Genomic DNA, 24,197 nt, shown 5'->3' on the forward strand with positions numbered 1-24,197 from the left:
TTCTCAGTTTTGCTAAACAGTGTTTTAACAGTAGTTAGCTCTTCTACTACGCCTCTTGCAAACATTAGATCTGTAAACAGCACTAGAATTGCTAACAGCATCCCTAATATTGAAATTAATTTCTCTCAGGATACCACTTTGCAGTAGGCAATCATTATGGTAGGATCAAATCACCTTCTTTAGACACTTTATTTGTGCATGAGCTTTAAGTGGACAGATAAGCATACCTTTAAAGTAGGTGCCTAAGGCCCACTGCAATCTGCTCTACCTGCCTTACGATAAAGGAGGAACCTCTCTGACTAAATTTGAGCACTGAAGCTATGTAAAAAGACTCCTCACCTGAGAGCTTTTAAAGGCACATACCTTCTTTCCTTAGTATACAGTGATTTTAGGCTTTTACTTTATCAAGACACTTTCCTATACTCCTAAAATATAGGCAGGGCTCTGATTATTTTGATCCATACTCATTGTATATATTTAGGATAGATATTCTTCTTGCTTGATTTCTTGATTGTGTGCTTTTTTTTTTTTTTTAATTTCTCAGGGAAAAACAAAACAAAGGGAAACAAAACAAACAAACAAACAAACAAAAAAACCCACAAAGATATTGCCTGATGCTGACTCAAAACTGCACTTAAGAACAACTGAGACTTCCATGACAAGTCTGGAATACTTGGCATCACTTACCACTAAGATTAAAATGTCTTCCCTTTAAAATTTTTCAGTATCAGGATGTTTTCAGTAGCTGTGCAAGTAAAAAACTGATTTCAATAGGAATGTTAGGAATATGCTAAAAGTAGAGCTGTATTATTTTCTTAGCAAGGAGAAACTCTTTTCATTTGTATTTAAGCATGTATGTAAATCAGGATTAGAGGTGAAGGAAAAAAAAGTTAGGTGGGCTAGAAAAATCTTTATGTCCAGCTATCACCCTACTGACAGCATCCTCTGCCAAGCAAAGAAGTCACTGAAGAATGTCTGCAACCATACACAGCATTGCATCTGAGGCTAATGTCAAGGCAATCTATGAATGATTAGATGATTGATTCATGGAAACTTCAATAATATATAAGAAAACCCTACAGGTCGGTGCTTATAGTTATGTCAAATGCCTGCTTATGCCTTTTCCTCAATCTCAATTAGAGTACATCATGTTTTGCCCCAGCTAACCCTCAGGCCTCCAAAGAACTGCACTAAGGAATTATACTTTTCAAACATACCAAAGCAAGATGAAAGATCAATTCTTATTGCAGTTTTCTAGAATAATTATTTCTTTTCTACAGTGAGGGCTGCAGCAATTTTCAAAATGCACTTAAGAGGCCAAACTTTGGACACACACTTTTCAAGGTTTTCATGTTTTTATCTGATAAGGGGGGGTATGTATGACCATAAGAACAGAAATCAAAATGACACCACAAATGCTATTGAATGAATATTTGCTCAGAATTTTACATTAATGCCGAAGACAACAAACTGATTCAGTTTGACTTAATATTTGTTAACTCATAGATTCAAAATTTTGAACAGATTGTGAAAACTGTTAACATTACAGATAACACAACTATAGACTTCTTAGAAAATCACAAAGTTGCAATATTGTGCATGAAATAACTACTTTCTTTAAGAAAATAATTTATTTTCCATAATCATAACATATAATCTTATATCAGTTACTGTACATATATTTTCTTGCAATGCTCTGGCTGTCTATGAATACTGGATCCACAGATGCCACTTTTGCTGCTATAAAGGAGTGAATACAGTGTAATACTGCCGTCAAATCCTGAAATTCAAGTTCCTGAAAGAGGAAGCAAGAGAAAAAAGAGAAAACGTGATTTCATATTCAGGTCTATAACCTGTTTACATAAATACAGAAAAGACTAATCAGCAAATGGCAATTGACTTTAAATGAAAATTTGAACCTTTAAAGGGAACTGTAAATTTAAAAATGCTAAGAATAAAAGATGGATATCCATACCTCGTTCACTGGAAGTGCAGTACGTCAATTTAATTTTCACCCTCTGCTGCTTTATTGTTTACATTTCACTCAGCTTAGGCAATGAGAGCATTCAACTTGCAAGAACATTTAAATATCACCCCATGTTTTAAATTATTTGAAAAGTTAAAGGTGTTTGGGAATGATGTGGTCTCAAGTCTCAACCAGGGGAGGCTGATGAGGACACATACCTTGGCAGCCTCTGAAGGAAGGAAGCTAGGAGGACAGAGGCCAGGTGGAAGTGAAGATAAAGTCATACCACAGCTTGCACATAAAAATATGGCTATTTGAAATTCATATGCCCCAATTCAGGAAGACAAACTGCTACTCTTAACCAGGTCTCAAATCCCCTTGACTTTTTATAAAATATTTCATTTTCTGTGCGCTACGGACAACGTTTCTCTTTCCCAATCTCAACAGACAGAAATGGAGTGATATTCTAACATAATGACAAAAAATATAGCATAAAAAGCATGTTAAATTTACACGATATTACTATTTGTAAAATCTGCAGCTGGATATTTGGTATAGTTTTTGGTTTGAGGAGAACACATTTGACTTCAACAGGATATGCATTTAAAGGTATTGGTTACACAGTAGCTTATCAGGGAATAACCTATCTGCTTATCTTTAAATGAAAATTAAAGCACTGAACTTCTGATTTTCCTATTACAGTATTTTACAGTATCTCCTAAACATAATTGCCTTAGACAGAACATTTGGAATGTATTCCTGTTCAGGAAACCATTTTGCTATCAAAGGCAACTTTGTATTGGGCATTGCTGGCAAACTTTTGGCAGTGGGAAGACTGCATGGGCAGCCTCTGTAAGGAGGGCAAGTTGTGCCAGGGTTGTACAGGCTCAGTCCATACTCAGGGACCTCCTAAGTGAAACTACTGGAAGTACTCCTGAGAATGAGAGTTACTTACATGAGTAATAGCTTCAGGATCGGCCCAAGCTTGCTAAAGAGGACATTCTGAAGATACCTGCATTAACCGCCTTCAGCATGAAGAGGTACACTTCTGCAACAACTTTGAGTGTTCGGGGAACCAAAGGAGTTAACAGGAATATATCAGGAAATGGACCAGTATAATGAAGTTCATCTTTCTGTACTACCATGTTTTTTAAAAATACTACAGGTAGTTAGAAACTGTTTTTCATCTTGTCCAGATGTGCAGTGTTCACTGTAAGATGTTTGGCATTTGAGAGATTTTGAGAGATTTATTTTTCCATCATGGAATTTTTCTTTTTCCAGTATCACTTACTACCCTACTTCCAATATTGTAGTGATTAAGCACTTCCCTGAAATATATATCTTTTACATACCTTCTTCTTTTTTCTGCTTTTCAACATCTTTATTTTACTGACTTTTTATTTTGAGGTAGTTAAGTTGATTCCTTCAGAAGTTAAAGATAATGGGACAGGTGTCCTTGTAAACATCTGGTATATGAACATTTAGTGTATGAACATACTGTGAAGTAAGTAACAGCTATAGTGATAGATACCTTTACTATTTTTAATAAATATTTTATGTCTCTTTGTTATATGATAGTAATCATACTGTCTCCTCTTCTGTGGCAGTAAAGCATTACCTGAATACGAGGTCATTTTGTACATCTCCACGGAAGGCAGACAATGACTAATTCAGCTGCTGATACACAACAAGTAATACTGTGATTTCATTACTGGAAAGCAACCTGTAAGCATTTGGCAAGATTCATAAGCCTGACTATGTTCACATAAAATATGTGAATTAGTTTAGCCATATTTCTTTGCTTCTGCTTGGCAGATTCCCCAGGGTAAGTGAACTATACTTTGGTTTTATTTCTACTGAGCCAGGTACAACTTTTTTTAAAAACGATCTGGATGTTTTAAGTAGACACAGCTAATAAATAGTCTGGTGTGATACAGGACACAATGTTCAATCTAAATACAGGAAAAACTGCTTGATTTCCCCCTAAGACAAATGCTAATAAGAGTTTTCACAGGACAGAAGTGGTCTCCAAGACCCTGAATAAAATTAACTCACTGAGGATTTCAAATTATTTAAAAAACAAACACTTTTAAAAAAAATAAAATGATCAAAAATAGAGTTTCATTGTTCATTTTTCAATAGACTAGGTTGCAAGCAGGAAAACACAAATTGTAGATTCTTATTCTATCTCACATTCTGCAAAATAAAACAAAGTTGATATTTGCCTTTTTACTGTTTCATTCAGGAAATAGCCAGGGATTCTGGTGGAATTATGAAGCGAACAGGATCAGACACATGAAAAATAAAAAGGTGGAAGACGGAGAGGGTGGCATCAGACTTTCAATATTTGAAGACTCTAGTTCATGATGAAGATGAGTATATATATTTTTTTTCAAACAATAGTGCACTGTTTCCTTACAGCCTCAGGTACATATAGTTTATTGTCTCAGGGATTTTATTTTCCGCTAAGCAAATCTATTATTCTCAGACAAATGTAATTTTCCTTTACTGTCTACTTTCTCCAGCATAAGGTGGCGATAAGCAATATTACTGTACAACAAGAGTAATGAGATCATATTCAGCATGCTTCCAGGATATGCCCTTACCATGATGATAAGTGGCCTTACAAGTGCCTTTATGCTCAATGAAACATCCAAGAAAGCTACAGAAAAGTCCTTCTCAGACGCAGTAACCTTTGGACAGAGAAAGTTTTGGCAGCAAGCTCTCCTCAGAGATTGTTCTCTCAGTCCACACATAAGCCTGGGAGAATAATGCTTTCAGCCCCTAAATCCTGCATAGAATACGTTAGCAGAGATATTTGGATGTATATAATAATTTATGTTTAGTGGTTCATCATCAGACAAATAAATTTTAACTTTCCAGAATCTTGAATCACAAGAATTTTGTAATTGCACAGCTTTAAGAATTTGTTAACATAAATGAAGCGACTCCCCCATCCCTTCAAAAAATTTTGAAGTTTTCCTACAGCTTTTGAAGAAAAAATAGGTGAATTCAGACACTATGCACAGGCCATTTTTCATGCCATCATTTGAATTAATAAGCCATTATAAACAGATTGTTATAATTGGATCTCTTATACAATGTGCCTCTGCAATATTTCCTTGTTTATTTTCCTTCCATGCAATGGGAGAACATTTTAGTTTTTATGACTAGATTTTAAAGAAATATGTATCGCAATAAAAGTCAGATATTCTTTTATGTGAAAGCAGCTAACACAGGAGAATACATTACAGATGCATGACAAAAATTAAGGAATCTTAAACATTGCATCTTGATTAAATCAAGGTTTAGGGAGGTGTGCTGTTATTCATCTTTCATTGCTCTTCACTACAAAATTCTGCTTTCTGAGTATATCATTCCATGCATTTGAAATGCAATGCAAACTGCTATGTGACCTCCCACTACTTCCAGTCTCTAGTCAATGAGCACAAGTTTATCAAAATGTATTCTGGAAAATGTTGCTACCTGCAACATCTAATTGAAAAAAAGTTCATAAACCCTCACCCCTTAAAATGCTGCACTTGGTTGCTTCTGTGTGAGCAGATAGATATACCTTAACTGGAGTAAAACAATCTGTCAATTACAGAAGTTTTCTTAATTGTGTTAAACAGCTATGGACCCCTATGTATTTAATGGAAATTAAATTGAAATTAAATTAAATGGAAATTAAACTGACACTTCCAAGATTCTAAATAATAACAAACACAAAACACCCTATAATCTTATGAAAACAATAGAGGCATAAGCCAACACAACCAATGAGCATACTGTGCAATTTATTATGATTCATATCTAGTTAAATAAGGAGAAAAAAAAAAGATAACATCAAGGGAAGTGGCAAAACTCTCTCAAACTTCTGTTTTTGTGTACTTGCTAGTTAATAGGTTAAGAAATAATTACCCTAAAAGAAAAATCTCTTGAGAACTTATATCAAACCAAGCACTTCGGTAATGCGTAATAAGTGGCATTCAGTTGCTGAAGTATTCATTTGGGCCTCATACTCAAGATTAGATCTCATTGTGGAAGAAAAATGAAGCGTAAATGTTGGTTAAAATCCCTTGAGGAATTTAAACCCATGTGATCTTTATTCTGATTTTTTGGAGGCATAAAGAAACCACTTTTTCTATTTTGATTGATAGATATGGTCACGAGGAAATGTTTCTTAAAACATTTTATTGTCATTTTATTTGTATTTTATTGACAATATGTCTATTGTAAACATTAATATAAAATTAATGTAAACATTCAGAAAAAAAAGTAGTGCCATTATTTAACTCTCTTTGTATAAGTTTTACATAACTAAAATCGAGTATACACACAGGACTTTTAATAAATGCAACTCAATATAAAATAATATGGAATAATGTATCTATTCTCAGCTCAAGTCAAAGTTTAAATCTCTTGAATTACAATATTTAAAAACAATAAATCATAAAATACAAAAGCACTCACATTAGTCTTAGATTTGCTCCAAAATGAATGGAAAACATCCAACAATTTCACCTCATGTTCTGACTGATTCATTCTGACATTCAACATATTGAGTGACTGCAGCCCGAAGAGCTCAGAGACAAGAGCCTTTTACAAAGCTTTTCATTTCCTTACTGCAAATATATTCACTTCAAAGCTGTACATATTTATCAAGAAAAACAATTAGAGATAGCTAACACAGATTGTAGGCAGAATTTCAGACTGCTCTAACAATATTATTTGAAGAGTTTTTGGATAAGAAAAGAGGAAAGATAGGAATGTGTCAGCACTGGAAGTCAATCCAATTCCCCTACTGCACAGTGCTCATTGATTCTATCAGAGTACAGACCAAACTGCAGCAGTCCCACCTGTGTACCTCAGAATTTTGTCTGATCTGTTACAATTAATCTTTTGGATACTTACAACATGATCTTATTTCTATATAATATAATTTACATGCAGTTGAAAGAGGAGAAGCGTTGCCAAACCTGTGTTTTAAGTGAAGACAGCACTTTATTTTCTCCAGATAATGCTGCAGGTCCCTCAGAGGGATTACTTTTAAGAGTGGTACTGTTTCTGGAAGCTGTTACAGAACAGGGTAGCCAAACAGGTACCATATGAGCTTTCTACATGTAATTTACCAGTTGGCTCACTTCCCTCATGTTCTCTCCCATCTTCAGTATTTTATATTAAGTTTTCTATTAGGGTGTGAGATCATGGAGGATTATAAGAGAGGAGAAGAACTCTGAAAGTATTCTGTTGCAGGGCTCTGATATGGTCAACTTTGGTAGACTGTGTTAGATATGGTCATCGGAGAGGTAAGGTTCACCCTGAGGCCTGAGAAATCCAATTAATCACAAGAGTATTTGACACAGTAGGACATAAATGAGGGTGGGGATGTGGTGCTTTGTCCCTGAGAGACACTTGATGTCTGCACTGGCTGCCTTCACAACCTTGAAGCTGTCTAGCAAGGGGCAGTCATGTATATCCAGAACAGGTGTTGGGGTACAGGTTTGTGCAGACTGAGGATAGAGTTTGCTCAGAGAACTGGTGTTCAGGTGGTGAATATAGTTTGGATGAAGATTACAACAGGAAAAGGAGAAGAGGATTGGGGGGTTAATTTGGAAATATGGATTTGGTGAAAGATAGGGATGGCATGAAGGACACAGGAAATGTAGATACTGCATTGTCAGAGGACATGGAGACAGTATGTCTGCTAATGAGAGACCATCTGGAATATGGTTTATAGGGTGGAAATTTTGCTTCTTCAGGTTTAGAATGTAATGTGATTTTTTTTTTCTAGAAAATAACACCAATGATACTTCTTTCTCATAAATGAATCACTCCAATCTCTCTGTCTATTTTTTAAAGTAACATATTTCACCGCATACCCAGCCAGGCAGATAATTGAGTAACTGATCATTTAATTTGCCCTGCATCATCTAACTCCACCTTTCTGCTTGCTCGCCTCATCTGTGATTGCTGTTTTTTTTTTTTTTCTTAATTACAATTGTCTATTTTATGTATATTTAGAAGAATCTCTGCATGTCTAATATTTCAATAATCAAGGCTATTTCAGTTTACTATATGCATCCTAATAAGTAGTTAAGGACAGCAAAGGCACTAGAGGAAAGACAGCGAGCAAGAAAGAGCATAAAAGATTGGATCAAAGCAGTGGAAGATGAGACTACAAAACTGCCTGCTGGTACTGAGAATATAAAATATGTGCACACTGCACTGACCTTGATCACTGTATGTGCACAGCCAAGTAAGAAAAATGTATGTTCTTGCTTTGCCAACCCACCTATAACAGCTGGATATATGATGTATCATAAAGACCTTAACAGGCCTGTTGCATCATTACCACACACACACTTAAGTTTATTGATTACTTCTGAGAGCTGTTGAATCACTATTTGAACAAGACATGAGCCTGTATCGTGTAAAGGCTCTATCTGTCAGTGTCTACATTTTCTGCACCTGTGCATTTCATGACTTCTTTAAGGACGTTGGTGAGTCTTAGTGTTTATTAATTGTTGACATTAGTATAACTGTTACTACTGTATTCTTCAGCATATTATTTCATTCTTTTTGATTGAAATGCTAACCACACTTTTTTGGAAAGTAAAACAAAACAAAACAAACAACAACAACAGCAACAAAAAACAAATAATATCTAGGTTTTAGCTGTAGCCCTCATGGGAGCCAAAACAGAAGAAGAAATTCTAAATTCAGTTCTAAATTTTAGCAAGTATACCACAGCTTGGTTGCCATATCATGATTGAAAAGAACAAATGTGTTAGTACTGTGCAGCTTAAGACTGTTATAAACAGGTGTAGTGGGTTTACATGGCAACGTTTTGGTAGCAGGGGGCCAAAGGGGTGGCTTCTGCGAGAAGGATCTAGAAACTGCCCCACGTTTGGTAAGGGCCCCACTGCTGACCAGAGCTGAGCCAATAAGTGATGTTGTTTTGTGCCTCTGTGAGAGCATATTTAAGTCAGGGGAAAAAAAAAAAAGGCAAAAAAAAAAAAGGCAAAAAAAAAACAAAAATGCTTCGACACACAGCAGCTGGGAGAGTGAGAGGAGTGAGAAACAGCCCTGCAGGTGCCAAGGTCAGTGAAGAAGGAGGGGGAGAGGTGCTCCAGACTCCGGAGCAGAAGTCCCCTGCGCGCTGTGGTGAGGACCATGGTGAAGCAGGCTGTCCCCCTGCAGCCCATGGAGTACCACAGTGGAGCAGGGTTGCACGCTGCAGCCCGTGGAGGAGACCACGGTGGAGCAGGTGGACCTGCACCGACTGAGACTGCGGCCTGTGGAAGACCCCTGCTGGAGCAGATTCCGGGCCGGACCTGTAGCCCGTGGAGAGGAGACCACACAGGAGCAGGTGACCTGGCAGGAGCTGCTGCCTGTGGGGGATCCAGGCTGGAGCAGTTTGCTCTTGAGGGATGGACCCCGTGGTATGGACCCATATCTGGAGCAGTTCTTGAAGAGCTGCTGCCTGTGGGCAGCCCACGCCGGGTCAGTTCAGCAAGGACTGCATCCCGTGGGAGGGACCCCACAGCACAGGGGGCAAGAGTGACCGAGAAGGAGCGGCGGCAAAGAAGCGCTATAGACTGACCATAACCCCCATTCCCCCATTCCCCTGCGCCACTCGGGGGGAGGAGGTGGAAGAGGGTGGATGGGGGGGAAGGTGCTTTTGGTTTCTTTCCTTTGTTTCTCACTTCTCTAGCTTGTTAGTAATAGGTAATAAATCTTACTATCTCCCTACGCTGAGTCTGTTTTGCCTGTCACGACAATTACTGTGCGATCTCCTCGTCCTTATCTCAACCCTTGAGCCCTTTTCATTGTATTTTCTCCCCGTTCCTCTTTGAGGAGGGGGAGTGAGAGAGCAGTTGTGGTGGAGCTCGACTGCCCACCCAAGTAAAACCACCACAACAGGCAAAAATAAATTTTTGGCTATGGAATGAGGTATGAAAGCTTGTCCAGCTGTAAAGTTTTATTTAAAACTCTTTGTGAATATTTGTGACTACCATTTACACACACACACACACACACACAAACTAAAATGGTGCTCTTACATTGTAAGCCTAAGAACTTGATCCATGATGCCAAAAATCAATGCCAGATGGATTGCAACTCCATCTATGAGTTTTACTTAAGTTTTTTAACAGTGTTCTACAGGGACCAGGAAGAGTCAGACGGCTTTTCAGTGCCAGCTTCAGTGATTCCAACTGCCACTGTCTACTGTCAAATCTGGAACACGTTTAAATGTGGCATTGGCAGATGCAAACTTTACTAACGCGTAAGAAACGCATCTGAAAAGTTGTTCTGGAGATGCTTGTCTAGGAGCAGGCAATTAAATTCACCCCTTCAAGAAAATATTAAAATTAATTTCCAATAGCAATCCGACTGTCCGATACTGTCAAATGGATAAAGTCTTAACTCATATCCATCATAATCTTGCAAATGTTTTTCAAGCTCTCAAGATGTTCAGTAGTAAACTGCCAGACTTCATCAACAAAAGACCCATATTAATAAAAAAACAGAAGGGCTTGAGTGCTAGATGATGGTTTATTGATGCTAGAGATTAATGTTGTTGTAAAGAGAGAGCTTTGCTTGCACTCTCCTTAATATCCCATATCTCTCAACTAATGTGGAATATATTTCCTCTCAGGTGCATATGGTAAATCTAAAGACAGAAGCACAGTTGCCGACTTGTCCTTGATGACTTTTCTGAAATTCTCCTGTTTTAAATAAAAAAGGATTTGTTGCAAACTGTGCTGCACAGTCTAATTGCAAAAGCATATCAGAGTGTGCTCCTGTACCACTGCAAAATTACAATAGTGTTGAGGCTTGAAGTCAGTGAAGAAAGAATACTGTATGCACTCTAATAAATATGCAGGGTTCTTAAATTATATGCATAACAGACAGGAAGTGCATGAGAAAAGCAACATTTACTTGAATGCTTGAATATGGCTCACAATAGTCTAGTGAAACTATGATTTCTTTTTGTATTCTTTCTTCAATCAAATATTTGTGACCAAGTTGGTAAAAGAGGAAATGTAGTGAAGAAAGATAAATAAGGTCTCTTTCCCTTCTCAGTGTGAATGAATTGCTAAAATATAATTCCACTTTTCTTTTCAACGGAGGATAGAAAGAAAATGAGATGAGAAAAAAAAATGCTTATATGGCTCAATTAAAATATGCTTGGAAAAAAAAGATCTTATCTTCCAGGTAGCTACAGTTTAACTAGGGAGTTAAAACATGAATGCAATCTTAGAAATATTAATATCTCTCTCTTTTTTTTTCTTTTTAAAGCAAGTGTACTTGCCATATAGGCTCAGAATATCTAACGTTATTAACATTACTTGGAACTTTTTCCGTACTGGATCCTGTGTTCAGGTACATAAGTTATATACAACTTTGCCAAATATAAAATGTTTTGGCCAATATTTACCATGCCAGCGACAAAATTAGTTTTCAAAAGAAAACTTTACCCAAAATTCCTGAGACTCTAAAATTTGGCAGGAAGATGAGATTTGCATCAGAGGTTGTTTTTTTACTATTCCTGTGTAATCTGTCCAAATTTGTTAACTGGAAAATTTACTTGCCAAGATATTATTTTCGCTGAGCATGCTCCAGCTTCAAACTTCTACCAGACAGGAAATTAAAGGAGTGTGACTCTTGATCAGGAAAATTTGGGTATATTATATTCTTCTATTTTTCAAGCAACTGATGGAACCTACTTTTTAAATTGCTTTTTCAATTACTCAATTTAGTTTATGGTAACTTTACTTAGGTTCTATTTACCAAAATTACTTATGAGAAAATCACATAAAACTTGAATAAATTCAAGACAAATCATAAGTATTGTTTCCCCCTACAGCAGTTATCCTGTCAAAAAAATGGAAATGAGACAACTTTAATAGAATCTCATTTCAAAAATCTACCTTGCTTCCCACAATTTTGTTATTTTCTCTATAATTATGTAATTACAAATTGCTTATTCAATAATCTTTGTGTTTATTTAATAATGTTTGTATTTGTCTACTATCAAATTGAGGCTGACTGGTCTATATGTTTCTACATCTCCCCTTGGTCCTTTAAAGAAAAAAATTATCTTTCTGTAATTTTATTTATTTACCTGGGCTTCTCAAACACAACTTCCACTACCTCCTAGTGTGAAAACTATCATTTAAAAATACTCCAACCACTTTCCCTCCATATTCTGGCTTTTCTTTATAACCCCTTGATCTTACCTGTAATGTGAGATATAATTGCATTTTTTTTTGATAACTGAAGCAAACAAAAAAGCACAGAACGTACCCTTCTCATCTGCTATTTGCTCAGTTTATGCAGTAAGCTATGAATTATTATTTGCCTTCATGCCTTCAGCTCTTCCCTGCTACTGAAATATTCACAGATTCTTCTTGTTGTTATGCCTTTTTTTTTCTTCATTTTTTTTACTGTTAAGAAAATACAAAAGCAAGGATTTTACATAGAAACTTTTGACATGTAACAGGTCCATGTTGTCTCACCTCTGTGCCTGGCAAGATTATGGAACAATCCTCCTGGAAACCATGCTAAAACACGTGGAAAATAAGGAGGTGATTGATGATGGCCAACATGGCTTCACTAAGGGCAGATCGTGCTTGACAAATCTGGTGGCCTTCTACGATGGGGTTACAGCATTGGTGGATAGGGGAAGAGCAACTGACATCATCTACCTAGACTTCTGCAAAGCATTCAACCGTGTCCTCCAAGATATCTTTGTCTCTAAATTGCAGAGACATGGATTTGATGTATGGACCACTCAGTGGGTAAGGAATTGGCTGGATGGTCGCACTTGAAGAGTTGTGGTCAATGGCTCAATGTCCAAGTGGATATCAGAAAAGAATGGTGTTCCTCGGGGGTCAGTATTGGGACCAGAGCTGTTTAACATCTTTTTCAGTGACATGGACAGTGATATTGAGTGCACCCTCAGCAAGTTTGCTGATGACACCAAGCTTTGTGGTGTGGTCGAGCTGCTGGAGGGAAGGGATGCCATCCAGAGTGACCTGGACAGCTTGAGAGGTGGGGCTGTGCGAACCTCATGAAGTTCAACAAGGCAAAGTGCAAGGTCTACATATGGGCTTGGGCAATCCCAAGCACAAGTACAGGCTCGGTGAAGAATGGATTGAGAGCAGCCCAGCGGAGAAGGACCTGGGGGTGTATTGGTTGATAAGAAGCTCAACATGAGCCAGCAATGTGCGCTTGCAGCCCAGGAAGGCAACCATATCCTGGGCCGCATCAAAAGAAGTGTGGCCAGCAGGTTGAAGGAAGTGATTCTCCCCCTCTTGCTCTCCTGGGACCCACCTGGAGTGCTGTGTTCAGCTCTGGGGCCCACAGCATAAGAAAGGCATAGATCTGTTAAAGTGGTTCCAGAGGAGGGCCACAAAGATGATCAGAGGGCTGGAGCACCTCTCCTACAAAGAAAGGCTGAGGGAACTGGGGTTATTTGGCCTACAGAAGAGAAGGTTCCAGGGAATCCTTTATAGCAGCCTTCCAGTACCTAAAATGGGCCCTACAGGACAGCTGGGGAGGGACTCTTTGTCAGGTAGTGTAGTAATAGCACAAGGAGTAATGGCTTTAAACTAAAGACAGGAGATTTAGATTAGATACAAGGAAGAAATTCTTCACTCAGAGGGTGGTGAGGCACTGGAGCAGGTTGCCCAGAGAAGCTGTGGGTGCCCCATCCCTGGAAGTGTTCAAGGCCAGCTTGGATGGGGTTCTGAACAACGTGGTCAAGTGCAAGGTATCTCTGCCAATGGCAGGGGGCTTGGAATTAGATGATCTTTAATGTCCTTTCCAACTTAAGCCATTCTGTGAAACTGTGTGTAATGAATATGTTCCATCTGGTTTAAGAGCCCCTCACCAAAAGGACATGAAATTGCATCTCCAGCTCAAATAATTTCAAACTTTTGATTCAAGGAAAAGCACATAGACATACAAGCTCCACATTAATGCCATGGTCCAGAAACACTTCATAACTAATCATTCTCCTCCTCCTTTCAAAACAGCTACAAAGCTACTCCTTCATAGAAAAACATTTACATGCTATGCTGCAAACAGATTTTTTAAGAGCCTTTAAAAAAACTGATTTCCTAAAAAAATAACATGCTGAAATTACATAGGTACACACTTCTGCTATTTTTACATTTGTTGAAGTGGTGGATACCTCAAATGAGCTGAACTTCTAGAATTGTGTTACAAGTTGCTGACGTGACACATTGGGAGGTCCTGTTACCACCCCACACTGAAGTGAAGGCAGGAAGAGCACTGTCCTTTCCTGTCCTGACCAACAACTGGGGCAGGGGTCACTTGGCCACCCATTAAACATGGGTTGTCTAAATACGTAATACACACATACCTGCAAACTAGCTGCAACAACTGCTTTTTTCCCATTATCAGGCATTCTGCTGGCTTTGTGGGGTTTTCAAGGATTTGAAGTGGTATTATTGGAAGTATTAAAGGAAGAGTAAGTACAGAGTAGTACTGAAATGGGAAAGTACAAGGGGAAGTTGTAGGGAATATGAAGGACCTGAAGAAGAAACAACTGACAGGAATCTAGGACTTACTAGTTCCTTTAAAGAGAAAAAAAAAATAATGGAAAAATATATTGTTCTTCACCTAAAACTGAAGTGCACAGGAAGAAGCACTTCACTCAAAATTTGTAGCAGAAAAAATACCATCTCTAGTTAGTAACCAAGATACAAAAATAGAATTCCCAAATGTGATTTTTTCCCCAAAGAATTTATAAGCATATAGAACTCGATGTAATCTGGAAAAATCTTTTGCAACCTTAATGCTACTGATTACTGCCTAGTGAACATAAGTCATCTGTATCAAGCTTTATTTCACATGTAGTGGAAATTAAACTTCTATTATTTGATGACATTTTCTGTTCCTGATTATTGGCTGCATTTCACCATACAGCAACATCTGGCTCTTTCAGTACACTAAGCTGAGGCAGATACTGTAGTATATACTATGGGTATTAGAGATGCTTATTTCATGATTACTCTGTAATTCCAAAGTCTAAGAAATAATACCATTTAGAAGTGTAGTGGATATAAACTTGAATATATGAACCAAGTATCTAGAGCAGGGAGGCTGCACAGTTTTAGCCCAGTCCCATTTAATGTGAAATCTTAATGAGAATGGGAAATCTTAAAGGATAGGTAAAGATATTAACTATTCTACCTTTGTGATATGATCATTATAGCAAATTTTCACTTTATAGGTCATTTTAACCAGTATAACTCCAGGTAATAGTATTTGAGAGCTTTCATAGATCTTCATGTTTTTGTTTGTTTGTTTGTTTAATTTTTCTTTGACTTTTGTCCACCAAATCCCAGCTGAACCTCACTCTTGCCTTCCTCTTCTCTGTCATATCACATCAAAGTTCTCATTCCTTTCAGAACGTCATGATTGAATAATTCTGTCTTCACTTATTTATGTTTTATTGAATTATTCTTTACTCTCTTTATTCATCAATGATCTCTATCTTTGTATTCCATTTTTCCAATTTTCATCCAATCCCTTAGGTTGTGTGTACAACTGCAAGAAGCTTAGGATCACAGAGGAGAATCTGAGGCCAGATTCAGGCATTACAGCTACACCTCAAGATGATAATTCAAAGTACAAGCCTGAATTAGAAACTGCTGAAGTTCAGTTGGGAATCTGAATTCTAAGTTTCACAACCATATCATATTGCTGGAAGCAGAAACAGACACCAGCGGTATCCAATCTATAGTAGTGACTGGCTGTCACCACAACTTAACGCCACATCCTGCAAAGCACTGAATGCTCCTAAGTCACAGTAGAACCAATAGGTTTCAGGAAGTGCCTGGCCTCTTTCAAGGTTATTTCCTTTTTTTTTTTATTATTTTTAACTAATAAAAGTTACACAATATTTTATTTATTTGCATATCTTAAACGCATTTGCTTGAAATTGTCTACTATATAGCAGCTTAAAATGTATTTAGTCATTAAATAGTTTTATTTTTCCTTTATCCTTTTCAAAAGCAATTTTAAGGTTCTGTATGATTACAGGTAGGCTAAACAACTGCACTAAAGAAATCATCTTTCTGATATAGTGAAACACCATCAAAACACAGCTCAGTAACAGACTTGTACAAATACTGCAATAAATTTATAGATGTTATATCACTTTATTTATTGTGGAGTTTCTACAGAACAGGAGAAAAAAAGATAAACTGTGGTTTGCAGTTCACCATGTGCAAGTGCAGCAGTAAATGGAATTGATAATTGATAATTGATAATTCCATTTCATTTTTTACTAAGCTGAGAAGGAATATGTCACTTACCTTTGTCTCAATTTGTTTGGTGTCTAGATTCTGAAAAAGCAGCTTTACTCTTGTTTTCCCATCATCTGAAGAGCCTTTGAGCTGAGAGAATTTAAATCTCCACAGCACGTTCTAAAGACAAAGAAATTTGATTAAGGACTCTGTTACACACTGTTACCTAGAACTACAGATAAATGATTAATCTTTATGTATTAAGATGAAGCATTAGGGCAGTAAACAGTGCATGATAACAGGCTGGTTGCAGAGCAAATAAAATTAACAGCTCTGTATCACATGTGGGAACAAAAGACACAATAATAATACTCACTAATTAAAAACTTACGTAGAAGTTCTCTGAAATGTAAATGATTCCATTCCCTACATGATACAATATCAATATCCTTGAAGAAAGCTTAGATTTAAAAAGTGGTTTGAAATCCAAAGATAAATATGAAATAGAGATGCAAAAACTTTATTACTGAATGTGGTCTTGCAAAGTACAAAAAATATGTTCTATGTTACACAGTTGTTTCTAAAATACATAGGAAAGCTAGGCTTCTTGCTCTTTTACAGGTTTATGCATGGGTTCTTACTACTGCTGGCATATCATAGATTCACAGGAGTCTTTTAATATGTATACAGATACTTTTCAAAAAAAAAAAAAAGGAATTATTTTTGAAACCAGCATTATTTGTCTTTGAATGTTTTCTATTGATACAAGTGTATACTTTTTATTTTTTTTAAAGAAAAAAAAAGCTGTCTAATTGCATAAAGACCTTCTGCTGATGTTTCCTTAATACCTATAACATTAATGAAAATTCCATGTACATATTGAAATGTGATTCAGTCCCTGGACACTGTTGAGAAAACACAATTTAAATGCTTTAAAGGCTATTGCAAAAGCAAACATAGTCAGAGAAAAGTTTGCTATGTTCCATTTTTCAATATACCTTACTGTAAAATATTTTCTTCATGTAGACCAATGCTATACCTTCACTTGTAAATTTTCTGACTTTTTCTCTGTGCATTTTTCCAATATTCTACAGATAACACTGACTGGATTTGGGGTGGAATAGCTGCTCTGTGAGTCAGATGCAGTTACACAACCAGTCCTTTCTACATAAGTTCAGACTACTTTCACTGTCTGAGAGGAGAGGTATTCTGCTAAGTTTTAAACTACTTCTACGTATTAGAGTCCTGCGGCATAGTTAGTAAATTCAAGGAAAGTGTTGGATTATTCCTATTTTAGAAAACGTAATTTGGAAGAGAGCAGGAGACCTGCTTCCTTCAAATTAGCACTTTGGTAAGTTATTTCTTCACATTGTTGCCAGCTATTACAATAGATGCCTTGATGCCTTTAATGGTAATTAAATATTTACATTTAACTTGATATATCCTTGTTGAGACTAAGTCCCCACTCTTCTGGGTGCTACCAGAACGCAGAAAAGAAGAAATACCTTCTGAGAGTCTAAGAGATGGTCAGAATGATAAAGGAAAGTAGAAGTTTTGTATTTGTCTCATTAGCCAATGATTTTCCTTTTTTAGTGGATATGGCAACACTTGTATAAATGACAACTGGTAAGTGTGATAATCTATACACTGAATGATGAAAGCCTCACGAATTTCAATTATTTTTTTGTGTGTGTGATCTTTAGAACCCTACTCATGGTTTGAGAAGGAATACCCTATGCACAAACAAAACAAAACAAAACAGAAAGTGTTTATGCATTTGTTTATACAAATAAAAAGGTATGAAAAGCCTTATTTAATCTCCTGGTTCCCTGCAGACACAAACATCATTGGCTTCTTAGATTTCTTAATATAAAGGGTGAAAAAAACTCACCCCACCAACAATGCTATGGCATTCTGCTGGTGCTTCAACTTTACATTCATGAACAAATTTTAACTGGGTCCAGAGGGCCTAATTAGACCACCTGAAAGGTATTCTTAAATAGGTTTAGATCTAAATAGGATAGAGGAACATTCACTATATACTATAATTGCTTAGATGGGGATGAAACACAAACAATTTAGCAATAATAGGCATTGCTGGAGTCAATAGTTGACACTGAGTGGAAAAGAGAAATAGATGGCTCTGGAAAGAAGAAGAAAATGCACACTTGGGGATCCCTTTATTTCGGATAAGCGGCTGGAGGCATGGGATAGGGAAGATGAACCAACTAAGCCAACAGATAAAGAAAATCTCTATGATCAGATACAAAGCAGCTGCAGGATGCAATGGTATCTCTGTAATGGGCCCCAAATGGTATATCTGAATGCGTTAAGTCCATGATGACCATAGAACAGACCATGTATGTCATGAAGCAACTATTTCAAATATGTTTGAGAATCCCCCAAAACTGTTCTAATGAAGAGTTTTCTAAAAGATGCATAAACTCCTAAGGAGAAGTTCTTGCCCTTTCTATTTTGTCATTTGTAATGTGGCAGGCCTCTTTACATCCCTTTAAAGGCTGTAATAAAGAACACTTTTTAATGAGTGCATGAGCTTTTTGCCCCAAATTTGAGATCCACCTTAGAGATGTAGGTCAGACCAGACGAATGCGCTTCATTTTAATAAGCCTGTATGAGCACCTGCTGTGCTTTAAGATCATTTTCTTTGCATCAATAGATGACCTTAATTTGAAGTTCACTGTCTAGAAGATAAAATATTTATTTTCAGCAAAACTTTTTGTGTCCCTAATGAACTGCTAATTACTTGACCACTTCAACAACTTACTCAGTCTTGGTAAGAAATATTCTAAAAAGACTGATTGTGTAGCAACACCATCAACTTGAGATGACAGCTATGGGCAGTAAGAATGAACAGTGGAAGCTGCCCATTACTGCCTCACACAGGCTTGAGGATACAGAACAGGTCCATCTCTCACAGACATGAACAATAAATGTGTATGAACTCTCCAGAATTTTTACAGTTTAACAACAGAATTAATATATCTAATGTTATTTTTTCCCCTTTTGGGTAAGCATCAAAGGTTGATCGAAATCCTCCTCATCATATATGCTGAAGGTAGGCACATTGGGTCGAAGTCCTACCCTTTCTATAGGTAATACCTTGGTTCTACTGAACGCAGTAGGAATGAGATTTTAGTTATGACTCGTTTTCTGATCTTGTGAAAATGAGTATCAGTTGAGAAGTTCTTTTTGTTTTAAATGTGGGAGTACACTAAATCAACCTTCACATATAAAAGAAACATCTTCCATAGTCTAAACTAATGAGATGATTACTGTCTATACTTCATCTGTGGCTACATGCAAAATGTGCTATGCAGAGCATAATTTCAGAATGCAATATCACCAAAACCAAAGAAGAATATGGAAACATATGTTCTGAATTGTTATGCTATTCATAGCACATGTAAAGCAACTAGTCTAAATTTTCAAACAATGATCTTGGTCATTATTTCACTGCACAGAGATTTCAATAAACTTGTGCATTTTTGCCAAAATACCAAATAAGCCAACACATAAAACTAGATCCTGTGTCAATGTTTCAAAATGCAGTATCTTTCATCTTAACTCAGAATGACTGATTAGCATATATTATAAAAATAATTTCAGTTTGGATTTGAAGATCATATTTTAGAGGACAGACCTTCTACTGTACAGCTCTATTAAGGTAGAAACATTTTTTTTTTTTAATGTAAGTTTGCTTTTACTGGCAAATAAATTTATAAAGTTATTTAGAATTGCTTCAAATTATATTTAAAATAGTAGAATTATAGATATGGTTTTGAAGTTGGCATGTGCCATAACCAATTCCCTACAGTCACTTTATATAGCCACTCAATTTAGCAAGATAAGTGAATTTAATCATATAGATTTGCTTTAAAATGCATTTGCCCTTGTTCTGCTTAGTTTAGATATAGCCTAAATTTCTTATGATGGAAGAATAATTCATTCTATTTTATATCTGTAGCTTCAAAACAAATAGAACCAGGTGAAAGTTCAATATTTTTCATGGCTGGTAATCTTTTCAAAATCTTGAAGTTTCTCTGTTACTAAGAAACCAAGTTCTCTGCTATATATATAAACTTTCTTTTTTTATTGCTTGGAAAGGAAATTACTTTTTTTTATATCTTTCTCCAATATCTATCTTTACATGCTATGGCACAAGTAGATTATCCTTTTCTAGTCTCAAACTGACTGCATTTTGGAGGTGCTTTAAAAATAAAAAGTACAGTATATTTGAGGAAAAAATATCCACATCAATATAAATATATGGTTACTGATAACTTCAAGAACAGTGGAATAAAGCAGTTATATATATATATATATATTTTTTTTTTTACATCTTACCTTTGTTTTACTGTCAAAACAGGTAAATCCCAGAGCAAAGTCAACAGTGAAACATAGGGTATCCCCTTGCCAACTGCACATATACGTTTTAGACTGGGAAAAAACAAACAAACAAACAAACAAAAAAAAAACAACCACACATGAATTTTAGGAGAGCAACCATTATCTCAATTTCTCACATAAAAATGATACTTCATATGATTTTTTTTGATGTGTGAGAAGACACTCAGCTAGCAGCACTGGTACTGCCTTATCGCATCTTAAAATTCTCAAAAATTTCTGACTAAGTTTGTATGAGATCTGTAAGCTACAGATGAACTGGAGATCTTCTTTATGTCAAATCACTCTTCTGCAAAATAAAGACGTTGTTCTTGAAAGCCATTCCTTACCAAATGCAACAGAAAACAAAGTACAACCTGACTATTTTAAAGCTACTGGAGAACTGCATGGACTGCACCTATTAATGACTTCTCACATCTTCTCCAGTAAATATGGGGGTAAAACTGCCTAAACGTTTAATGATTGCAGTCTAATTATAAAAGAACTGTCTATCTACTTGATCTCTCTGCTTGATATAAAGTTTGAAGACAGTCTTTTACTTTGCAACGTCTTCAGTTGTAAACTTGGCTGACATGCCAGTGACACACCGTGATGGTTCATATGTTTAAAACAATTTAACAATTACAACAAATAACTAGTACTCATTATTTAGCACTGCTACTTGTTAGATACATAGCCAATGCTATATATATGCCAATTCTTCAATCTTCTTTCATTCTTCGATCTCCCTTAAGAGGGAGTACAAATATTCTGTTTTATTAAAAAAACAACTAGCCAACCAACCAACAAACCCAGAAGTTTTTGTTTTAACTTCTGAAAAAAATTTACAGCAAAAAATCAATTAATGCTCTTTGCATGTATTTTTAAGGCTAGCTAACTTTGGTCTTTCCTAGATTCTGAACGTATGACAAAGTATGATGCTGATGTAATATGAAAGAACTTGATGAGATTCACATTAAAGTAAATGGCAAAAAGCCCTCTGCCTTCAGCATGAATAGAGGTCAGAACATGCCTTGAGCCTTTCATCACTTCACCTTACCAGCCATTTCATGATATATACATACCCTCACTCTTTATGAAATCTTTTTTTTTTTTTTTTTTTAATTTTCCCCCAAGGGAGCATTATTTTGCTCTCATTGATATTTCATAAACCACACTGTTGCCTTACCCTTAGACATTTATTTGCAGGATTTTTATTTTTATTTTTAACTGGATAGTTTCTTTAAATGCAGAAACATGGTATTAACATAAGAATTTCCTAAAGGAAACTGAAAGCATTAATGAAATTGCTTAAGTTGAAAATTGTCCCATGAAGTTGTTCAAAATTTTTTTGCATAATATAAAACTTTTGTTTTTAGTAATTGTGAAGGTTTCCTTTTTCTACTACTTAAATAAATATTTAGAGTTATACTAGAATAAGAATTTCTGAGTTATAGACATGACATTATGTTAAGGATTTTGAAAGGGCTGGGAATGAAATTCATTTATTAGTACAGACTAGTATTATAATCAACTGAACAATGACAGATGTAAATTATTTCTGAATAAACTACTTTGCTCATTAGTGTTAAAAGATCATATTATTTGGTATTAAAAAGATTTCAGTGATTGATAATCAATCAGAACACTTTTTAATTTAAATATTTATATATATATGTATTTAATATATTTAACTTAAATATTCCCACATTTTATTTAGTAATTGTAAGATGGTATTAAGCATCAGTCTTAACTTATTCTCTATTACTATCCAATTTAAATAGTTAAAAAGCTGGGCTCTGACTCAGAAATGCAGTTTTGAAAACGTATTAAATTAGATTCCCCCCATGAGTAAACATCAAATTGCTCTGTCACACATGGTGATTATTAAAATGAACTATTTACAAATAATTAGCCTGGACAATTTTACAAATATTAAATATTTGCAAATAATGGAACTGGTTTAGAAATGATTTGCAGGCAAACACTAAAGGCAAACAGATTATGCTGCATTTTCAGTGTGATAACCATTACAAATCAGGTTTGTACTTAACAAAAAAAAAAAACAAAAAAAAAACAACACAAATAATGTTTTCTTTATAACAGAAGTAGTTTGAGTTTTGCCATATAAGAGAGATAACAGCAGTTATTAAATTTAAAAACCTGCCTCTGGCATTTGCTCAGTGACTTTGAACAGGTTCTTGGAAAGCTCTAATAAGGACCCCCATCCCCACTTATTCACACTAGTACAGAGCACTATCCCTTCTAATTCTTGTCTTTGGAATAAGCTTCCCATACACTTGCAAATATGTGAACACCCTTGTTTATCTACATAAGTTGTTTACATAGAGGTTTAAAAATAGAAATCTGATCTTAGCTGTCTTCAGATGTAATTTTCCAGAAAAACATCTTACTACATATCAGCCAGCTCTCCACAGGCGTTCAACTTGAGAATTCACAATTTAAGCACCAGTGAGGAAAAATATAGGTTATTTTAAGCAGTCTTCCTTACCAATTGGAAATTAGATTTTTCTTCTGAGCTTAGGTCTAATACTGGTTTATCACAGAGCACTTAGGAATTGTAAATAGCTGAGAACTTACAGGGTATCAATTTAAATTTTGCATTAAAATATCTTCCTATCATTAATCTATACTCAAATAGTCACATTAATTTTCATTAATTTACACAGCTCATGTATATATGAAAGTTCAAAACTGTAGCAAATGTGGCATAGTGACAATGCTTGGCTTGCACTGCTCCAGAGTAGGTGTAGTTTTCTAGCTATAATCTTGGTGTCTCTGATGGTAACTGATTATCACAAAAGCCAGTGGTTATGGAGACTGGGAGTTTAAGCCCAATGAACTTTCTTTAGCAAAAAGAATTAAGCTGTTAAAAGCAAGGCATCACATCTGAACTGCATCGGGTCAGAAAATTGTAGTATATATCCCAGATCAATTACTTAATCTCTTCCAAGCACAGGTGAAGTGATCTGTAGAATAATCATTTGTAATGGAAGACAATTACAAAACTCTTACCTCTGTATCTCTGTTTGTTTTTTTTTGTGTTTTTTTTTTTTTCCAGATATCAATATCATAATACATATATATTTAACTCATGAAAAGATCATTAAGTTGACAATATGACTGTCCAAATAGGGGAAGAATGGTGTTTATGACCCATTCGCCAAAGGAATTTGTTAGACTTCCTGTGCCTACTCAGAAACAGGGTGAAAGTGTGACAGCATCATGGTAACAACGCACTGCAAACGTAGGCAGCATCAAGCAATACTAATATTATTATGCACTAATTAGCATTATCTTGCATGCTGGCATTACCAGGCTTGAGCAGTCCTGAACACACATGCTTTCTGCCTACATCTTGTCCATACCTCCAGACTGGGTCCTCTTCACCAGCAGGTCATGTGGAAGTGAGCAAGCCTCTCTGTTCCGGCAGCAGTAGGGGAAGACTAAAAGCTTTTCCTTCTAGATGATGAAACTCCCACCTGTCCTCAGCAAATCACTAATACAAAGCTGAGCCC

General features: G+C 36.0%; 1 protein-coding gene across 1 annotated transcript in view; it reads right to left on the minus strand.

The window, feature by feature from the left end:
* Positions 1-1,663: 1,663 nt before the first annotated feature.
* Positions 1,664-24,197, minus strand: part of SNTG2 (syntrophin gamma 2) — a 280,170-nt gene continuing 257,636 nt past the window's right edge. The window contains exons 15-17 of the mRNA XM_035543020.1: positions 20,620-20,712; positions 16,324-16,434; positions 1,664-1,795 (exon numbers count right to left, since the gene is read on the minus strand). Of these exons, the coding sequence (XP_035398913.1) occupies positions 1,664-1,795; positions 16,324-16,434; positions 20,620-20,712 (336 nt within the window). The remainder of the gene's footprint in view (positions 1,796-16,323; positions 16,435-20,619; positions 20,713-24,197) is intronic.

This window comes from Cygnus atratus, chromosome 3 (genome assembly GCF_013377495.2).
Source record: "Cygnus atratus isolate AKBS03 ecotype Queensland, Australia chromosome 3, CAtr_DNAZoo_HiC_assembly, whole genome shotgun sequence".
NCBI classification, from domain to species: Eukaryota; Metazoa; Chordata; class Aves; order Anseriformes; family Anatidae; genus Cygnus; species Cygnus atratus.